The 8,707-nt window shown below is 50.9% G+C and overlaps 1 protein-coding gene across 1 annotated transcript in view; it reads right to left on the bottom strand.

Moving 5' to 3' along the window:
* Positions 1 to 4,296: 4,296 nt before the first annotated feature.
* Positions 4,297 to 8,707, bottom strand: part of ANXA11 (annexin A11) — a 41,085-nt gene continuing 36,674 nt past the window's right edge. Inside the window, exons 12-15 of the mRNA XM_082637129.1 lie at positions 8,334 to 8,429; positions 7,260 to 7,318; positions 6,925 to 7,047; positions 4,297 to 5,080 (exon numbers count right to left, since the gene is read on the bottom strand). Coding sequence (XP_082493255.1) covers positions 5,021 to 5,080; positions 6,925 to 7,047; positions 7,260 to 7,318; positions 8,334 to 8,429 — 338 coding nt within the window. The 3' untranslated portion in view covers positions 4,297 to 5,020. The remainder of the gene's footprint in view (positions 5,081 to 6,924; positions 7,048 to 7,259; positions 7,319 to 8,333; positions 8,430 to 8,707) is intronic.

Raw genomic sequence — 8,707 nt, 5'->3', positions numbered from 1 at the left:
TATTTACACGTGGTTCCCTTTAGCTCTCTGAGTTTTTGTGTGTGTGTGTGTGTGTGTGTGTGTGTGGTACGCAGGCCTCTCACTGCCGTAGCCTCTCCCGCTGCAGAGCACAGGCTCCGGACGCGCAGGCCCAGCGGCCATGGCTCACGGGCCCAGCCGCTCCGCGGCACACGGGATCCTCCCAGACCGGGGCACAAACCCATGTGCCCTGCATCGGCAGGCGGACTCCCAACACAGCGCCAAAAGGGAAGCCCTCTCTGAGCTTTTTAAAGGCAGTTGATTTAAAGTCTTTTCTTGGTAAGTGCAGTATCTCAGTTTTCCTCAACTTCTATGAACAGATTTCTTGTTTTCCTGAGTATGGGTCATACTTTCTTGTTTCTTGGCATGCCTCAATAATTTTTGTTGAAAACTGGGCATTTTGAACATTATGTGAAAACTCTGGAAATCAGATTCTTCCCCCTCCCCAGAGTTTGTTATTGCTGCTTGTTGAATTTGTTGTAGTTTGTTTGGTGACTTTCTGAACTAGTTTTTTAAAGTGTGTATTTGGTGTGGTCATTGAAGTCTCTGTTCAGTTAAGTCAGTGGTCACTAGTGATTCAACACAACTCCTTAAACTCCTGGAACAACCACAAAACCCCCAATTTCCCAGTCTGTACAAATGTGTTGTGTATGTGTTGGGGCAAATCTTTTGATACTCTGCCAGGCAGTCTATGACTCTGCCTGCTTCACTTCCTGCATGTGTAGAGACTGAAGGTCAGCCAGAGGTGAGAGCTTATGGTCCTCTCAAGTCTTTTCTAAGCAAGTGCCCAGCCCTGGGCATGTGTGTGGCCTTCTAGATTCCCAGGAATTAATGGGAGCACTCTAAAACCATTATTCCCCAAAGCATCACATCATCGGCCTTTGCTCCCCAAACTTTTCAATTTGTCTCCTGTTTGCCCCAACTGTTATCCCTCTCTCCAGGCATCAGTGCTAATGAATCTGCCTTCAAATGTCCCTGAGGGTTACCACCCTCCTCCTTGGGAGAGTTCCAAATTAGGTAAAATAAAAGCAAGTCATTTGAGCCAGTCTTTCAGGGAACAACAAGAAAGATCAAAACAACCAACCATAATTCTTGAGAACAAGGTCCATTCTGCTCCATTCATTGCTAGGAACCTATAACAGACTGTGGATATTGTTTTTGAGGCTGATGCCAAGCTGGGGTGAAGAGGATAAGGCTGGAGTAAGTGAAAATGAAGGAAGATCCTCTTACCAAGACTCAGCTTTTTTTTTTTAAGCTTTTGTTTGGTTGCAAACTTTCATTTTCAGAGCTCTCATAAAGTTGATTCTGACAGTTTTTGCCATCTTATTTGTCACTTTCATGGAGGAACAGGCTTTTGGAGTTCCCTACTCTACCATTTTTGCTGACTACAATGAAGTTTAAGAAGCTCTGATCTAGTCTTCCCTTCATTTTAGGCCCAAAGAGGGGAAGTGGCTTATCCAGGGTCACACAGCAAACCAGTAGCTGAGCTGAGACCAGAATAGGGATGCCTGACTCCTGGACCAGTGCTCTTTCTGCTTCAGGGCTGCATCAACTCTTATTGCTGGGTAGGAACCAGGTTCAGAGCGGACACCAGTATTAGGCCAAAGCAAGCTTTCCAAGGAGTAGGGGTTGAGGGTAAGAGCCCCTTATAGAGTTGAGGCCCTGACTGACCAAATCCTTTGCTGAGAGGGAACCCTGTATAGGGCCAGTTGGAGGACTGAGTAATGATGTCCCTGTCCTTACAGGAACACAAGCAGAGAAGCTTTCAGGTTTGATGGGGTTAAAAATTTAAGTTAGTCTAGTATCTGCCTGGGGAAATGATTAGCTTGATTTCTGTTTTCATGTCTGACTCCACTCCATATCAGCCAGGGTAGGAAGGAGCTGAGGGCAGAAATAAGGGGCCAAGTCCTAGGCTAGGACTATACTCCCTGCCAAAGCACAAGGATGGACATGGCATGGCCATCCAGTTGTTGCTTTGACCATGGGCATCTGCAAGGCATCATTCAGATCCCTCTTGCCAAAGCTGGGAGTGGACTAGTCCCACCTCCCACCACCGGACTGAAACACTCTGCCACCTGCTCACCTGCCCTCTGTGTGAACATTTCTAATTTCAGAAGTTCTCTGGCTCAGTGCAGGAGTATTTAGATCAGCATCAGAATATAAGGCAAGCAGGTTACAGATGCAGTTTCTTGGCCCCCATGGCTACTCAGAATCTGTGAGGGTGGGGCCCAGGGACCTGCACCTTTAACAAGCTCCTCAGAAGATCCTGATGCACACTAGGGTTTAAGAACCACCACTTCAGGACCAGTTCCCTGTCTACAAAGTGAGCACTCCAAGGTTCCTTTCTTAAATTTTGCACCTGAGGCAAGTGACTCATTGCCTCACCCTAGTCCTGGCCCTGTCCCTAACACACAGTGTTCATTCCAATGTCCCCACAGCTGTTGAAAATGGACTCAGGGCTGAATTCACCTGATGCCTCATCCTCTGGTTGCTATTCTGGAAGTGACATTAGATGTGCGGCATGGACCGGCCTTGACTAACACCTCCAGGAGGCAGGAAAAGACCCAGTGTAGTTTCCTCCCAGAAAGATGACCTGTAAGGTCAATGTCTCCCTCATCTTTTTTTATCCTGAGCATCACCGTCAGTGTTAATAACCTTTTACTGATCTTAGAAGGCAGTAGGTGCCTTTCTTTGTCTCTGGAGAGATCTATGAGGCATTCTCACAGTCCTCCAGCCCATCCTTACTATAAGTTGGGTCCCATGGGCATGACCAAGAGGGAAGTCAGAGGGACAGAAAGGTAGAAAATAAGGACCAGGATGAACACAGGTGGCCCCCGAGTGTGTAGGCCAGGGGTCTCAAACTCAAAGACGTGTAAGGGCCCAACAGGTAACGTGCACATGGTATATCAATAGGGAGTAGTGGGGCCTGTGGCAAAATGGAGAGTACATACCTAAACAGGGCACCCGTGAGTTGGCTCTGGCAGCAACTGCTGTGCAGGAATTCTGGGCGTTACTGGAATTTTTGGCTTTTCAAGAGAATCCATTCTTCCAGATTTTTAAAAATATGAAATCGCTCAATGCTTAAATGTTGGCAACAAATTCAAATGTCTAAAAGGACTTTTTGGGGACCAAAGTGAATGCATGTACAGGTTAAATACTGCCTGCTGGGCACTAGGTTGGAACCTCCAGTGCAGACAATGGGACAAAGTAATGTCACAGAACATTTACAGTCACGTTATGGGAGGTTGAATCTAGGCCCTGGCACAGTGCAGGAGGCCACCAAAGTCAGCCTGGACCCAAGGCAAGTTGCGCAGTGCCACACAGTTCATCCCACCAAGCAGGTCCCACCTGGCACCCAAGGGCGAGGGGCCTGCCCTTGGGGAAGAGCAGCCAAGCATGCTGGGTCTTGGTCAAGAGCCTCCAGGCATGGTAACTAAAGCAGAGCTGACGTGACAAGCAAGGCCTGCCGTCCATTCCAGGGCCCACATCAGCCTTTCTGGCTGGGCAAGGCAGGTCTAGGTAGACCAGGCTAGTGTCCAGCTCACGGCTGCTCCACGCCCCTTGGGCCATCCCCTCTTCTATGTCCACAAGGCAGGGAGGAGTCAGGGTGGTGTCCCCAAGCACTACTCTGTGGACAAGCCACTCCCTGGGGCCCCTGCTAGGGCCCAGCAGGCTTGGGCTCCCACCATAATCTCTGATTCTCTCTTTTCTAAACTTTCAACATAAGAAACCAGAAAGGGAGTGAAGATCACTGAACAGAAAACGAGCTTTGGGCTTCTAGAAGTGACGACGACTTCTAGAAACTCTGTCCCTTCTGGACTTGCCTTCTCCTAACACCACCAACCAAGGGGCAAAGGGCCTGCCGGGGACCATAGCCAGGAGCTCCCTTTCAGACTGAAGGGTCCCTGAGGGGAGGAGCCGGCCTCACGCCTCTCTGATCCTCCTCTGTAAGGCCTCCCACGGGAGTCATGCACACCCCCTCCTTCCGGACCTGGGGGGAAGGACCACGCTCCTCCTCCTCTCCCTAGTGGGCCTCACCGTGCCCGCATATGATGCTTTTTTCAGCGTCTGGGCCCTGAGCACGAATTTCAGGAACCTCCATTTCTCATGTCCTTACAACCCAGTCCCTGCAAATTACTTATGCTCAGGGTTTCCTAAGCACAAGTTTCTATTTAAAGTCATGAAAATTTCCACCGGCTAGTAAGGCTGGACCCCTGAGCTACAGGGCAGAATCACGAAGCACAGGAAAACAAGCTGGCACCACGTAAACACTTCCAGAACGTTCCAGAGCTGGCTGACTTTAATTTGGAAACAGCTTTTGGCCATCAACATTCAGGTTTAAGGCACATTCTCAATTACAAGTAACCCTGTCACTGGCAGGGAGCTAGCTTTGTTCTCGTGGTTTTGCATGGAACAGATGACTTTCTGGCTTTTTTCTTTTCTTAAAAGGAGTGAGTTTGGCAATAACAAAGCTCATGACACATTCTCACCAGATGCAGAGTACCCTTAAAGGTTTTCCCTTTTACTCCTCAGTGAGGACATGGCGCCCCCAGTCCCCACCTGTCTCACCCAAACTGTGTATGCAGCAAAGACGTGTGCACATCTGTCTGCAACGACTATATATTAAAAAAAAAAAACCTCCAAATAAACATACAACATTATATGACTAAAACGAAGCCAGGAGTTTCAGCCAGAAGCAAAGGGGAATGACTGCATGAGTCAGGAAACAAAACGTCTACTTTAGCTGCAAGAGGCTGTGAGGAGTGGGGGTGGGGAGGAGGTATCCTGAGAGAGTTCAAGACCGACCCAGGTCCCTCAGCATGAGCACAAGACACGGATCAGGAGGGCAGGCGGGGGACGGGGCCAAGGTTCTATGGATGGTCCGCACTGGGACACCAAGGGATTTTTTGTGGATTTGTTAGAAACAGACAAACATTCTTTTGGCCTTTTCCTGGCATCGCTGTTGCCAGCAGGTGGACAGAAGTGACCCACCAGTCACCGCTCAGTCGTTGCCGCCACAGATCTTCAGCAGAATCTTCCGGTAGTCCCCAGAAGTGTCTCCCTGGTCAAAGAAACAAGTAAGGCACCAGTTAAGCGAGGCTTGGCCAATTCTGGCTTCCTGGCTCCTGATTTTCTTCTGCCCCAGGTGCCCTTACAGAGAGGCAGCCCCATCCTAGGAAATTCCCCACCGTGCTGGTGCCAGAGCAGGTGACAGGCTCACACGCTGGCCTCGAAGGTGGCACAGACCTTTGACAATGCAGTTCAGCCTCCTGAGCCCTCCCATTAACAGAAAGCTGGGGGCTTCCCTGGTGGTGCAGTGGTTAAGAGTCCGCCTGCCGATGCAGGGGACGCGGGTTCATGCCCCAGTCCAGGAGGATCCCACGTGCCGCGGAGCGGCTGGGCCCGTGGGCCATGGCCGCTGAGCCTGCGCTTCCGGAGCCTGTGCTCCGCGACGGGAGAGGCCACAGCGGTGAGAGGCCTGCGTACCGCAAAAAAAAAAAAAAACAAAAACAAACAAACAAACAAACAAAAAAACAGAAAGCTGTACTCACCCCAATGATCAAAGTCAGAATTTGAAAAACAAATACAAAAAAATTTTAAACAGCCAAAACCCCCCCCTACCCAGGGCTAACTACCAGTGGCCTTTGCCCAGTGCATTTTTGTTGCACTAAGTTGGGATTATACCATAATGCACTATTGTGTCCTGTACAGGAAGTGTAATGTACTATGATACGACCGTCCAGTGAAGGGGACTGTTATTATTTGGGCATCCCAGTTCACACTGATATCTCCTCTATCTGAGTCCACTGCACTTACATTAGAAGTAAGGCCACACTTAGCTAATTTCTCATCATTTCCTGCCATCGTTTCCTTCCTTGAGGGCAAGGCCTGTGGCTTCTTTCAGATGCCCACAACCTACTGGCACACATAAGATACTTTGTGAATAATTACTAATTCTCTGCTATCAACAGCATTGCTTTTATATCCAAGAAAAGAGGGAGAAGCCTCTCTCAGTGACATGCCCAACATCAAACTTTAGTGAGTCTGAAATCAGGACCTGGGCATGGTGACTTCAATTTCAAGGTTCATGTGAGTTCAGAAATTAAGTGTCAGACCCCCCCACCCCTGCCACGACAGGAATCAATTTTGTCAGACTGGCTCTGGCACAGTGATAAAACAGGTGCTAGTGTCTATCAGACACGTACATGTGTCACACAACATGCTTCACGTGGACCACCTCCTTTAAGACGCAACAGTCCTGGGCGGGGGGTACTATTATTATCCTCCTCTTAACGATGATGGAACTGGGGTTCAGGGAGGTTTAAGCAAGCTGCTGGAGATCACACAGTGAGCAAGGAGAAAAGCCAGAGCTGGACCCCAAGCAGTGTGACCCCCGAGCCCTCCCTCTGAACTGCCTTCCTGTGCTGCCTCCACCACAGAGCTGAGGGAGGGGACTCATCAGGGAGCTAGAGCCGCCCACCCTCCAGGAGGCTCAGGGCTTGATTTCTCACTGACGGATCACAGACCCACTGGGTGGCTGGACTCTGAAGGCCAGACACCAGGTGGGAGGTCCTGTGTTCTCTGATGCCGATTTTGGACCCTCCCCCCCAACCGTTTACTGAACAGCAGATGTGTTGGATGCTGGGACACAGAGAGGGGGGACAGCAGGGTCAAGAGCCACCCTGCCATCAGGAGCTGACAACCTGCTGTTGTACAACCGATGAACAAGTGAAAACTGAAGAGGGCAAGTACGAGGACCACAAACAAGATGCCCATACTTGGCTGAAGCCAAGCCCACGCGAGCTCTGAGGAGGGAGAGTAAAGGGGACGGTGGGAGTGGCCAGGGAGGTCCGTGGGTGAGCAGGACGCCAAGAGGCAGCCCAGACAGCCCCCAGAGGCCCGTACCGTGATGTCGTGGTACAGGGACTTGCCGTACAGCCGCTTATACTCTGCTCTGATGTCCAGGAGGTCGATCTCGCTGCGAGACACCATGATGCGGATCAGGGTCCGGTCCTTGGTTCCTGCTCCCTAAAGAGAGTGGGCCCAGGGGCGTGAGCAACGGGCCTCCTCACGGTCCATTTCCCCACCTTCCCTGGGCCCTGGGCCCCTCCCCGCCCCTGGGCCCTCTGTCTTCTTGGCTGAAGGGTGGCCCTCCTCATGCCTCCTCCCCTGAGCAAGGTCCCAGTCACGAGTGGGCTGAGACACCCCCCAACAAGACCCTGCACCTGGGGGTTACCTACCCTCATGGCCTTGCTGAGCCTTTCAGCAAAGAAGGCTGGGGTATTCTTAAGACATTTCACTAGAAGAGAGAAACAGGGCATAACTCGATCTGCAGAAAACTCAGTCCAGGGGGACATGACGCACACAGCATCCTCTTAGGAGGCCGGATGTCAATCAAACACACCACTGCATCCATCTTCTTCTCCCCTCATCTCCTCCAGGCTCAATTATCCTACAATCCTGGCTCCAGCCCTTTGGAACAGAAACATGCGGAGCCTGGACACCAACCCAACCCATTTCCTGACAACCAATGTGATGCAGGAAGCTGTGTAGGGAAGGAACGTGAATGGTGTGCGGAACCATGTTGCTGCTCAGGCAGGAGGGGACAGGCTGGAGATGCCATGACCCTCATGGAAAAGGATGGCCGAACGGAACAAACGTCTAACTAGGGTTCTCAGGCCACGATACCTACCATGGGGTACACAGGGAAATCTGTCCCATCCAGAAAGCTCCAAGAAAAGCAAAACAGAAGGGCAAACTGTGATGTTCCCAAGTGGGTATAAAGAGGGGCCAACCCCTCAGGGTTGGGGGATGGGGGAGGACGGACCTGGAGCCCATCAGGCCCTGCCCTGGAGGACATGACACAGGCACTGCAGGAAATGCACCAGTGTCCTGGGAGCTACGCCAGCTTTCCTTGACTAGGGCCTGTTTTGCTGCTGCAAGTAAAAAAATCTTTCCACGTGTTTCCATCACAAACATCTGACGACTGCCTGCAGGGATGTATTTTTAGAGGAAACTTGGCAGGATATGCGTCATCTTCCTCCAGGAGAACAGTTGGTCACGTTCCCACTAGTGCCCGCACTGCAGCTCCCTCCCCCAGGGCTGGGCTTGAAATATAAACAAGACACCTCCAGGACTGCTGGGGGTACAACTACGCAGCGATAGGGAAGCAGCCTGATTTCCCACCACGTAGGCAACTGGATTTAGCAATCTTGGACCCTTTCACTATGATCTTCCTCAACCGGAGGGTGGGTGAGCACCCTGAAAACTCACAACACATGCCAGCCCCCCAGCGGGCAGGCCAAGATACCTACCCACGGCCAGCATGCCCTGCTCCAGGTCCCCGGACATCTCCCGGCAGATGCTCTTCTCAATGTCACGGCCTGTCATTCGCTGATACTCGTTGAAAACTAGTGGCAAGACAGAGGGACATGTTATGGACTGAATTCTGTGCCCCCACCAAATTCCTTTGTTGAAGTCCTAGCTCCTAGGACTTCAGAATTTAACTGTACTTGGAGATAGTCTTTAAAGAGGTAATTAAGTTAAAATGAGGCCCTTAGCGTGGGTCCAAATCCAATCTGATGGTATCTTTATAAGAAAAGGAGATTTAGACACAAGGAAACACCAGGGCTGCAAACACAGAGGAAAGATCACACGTGGACACAGCAAGGAGGGGGTCGTCTGCAAG

This window comes from Mesoplodon mirus, assembly GCF_964341445.2.
Source record: "Mesoplodon mirus genome assembly, chromosome: 2".
In the NCBI taxonomy this organism is placed as follows: Eukaryota; Metazoa; Chordata; class Mammalia; order Artiodactyla; family Ziphiidae; genus Mesoplodon; species Mesoplodon mirus.
The sequence above is the reverse complement of the archived record's forward strand: the minus strand, read 5'-3'. Positions and strand labels throughout refer to the sequence as shown.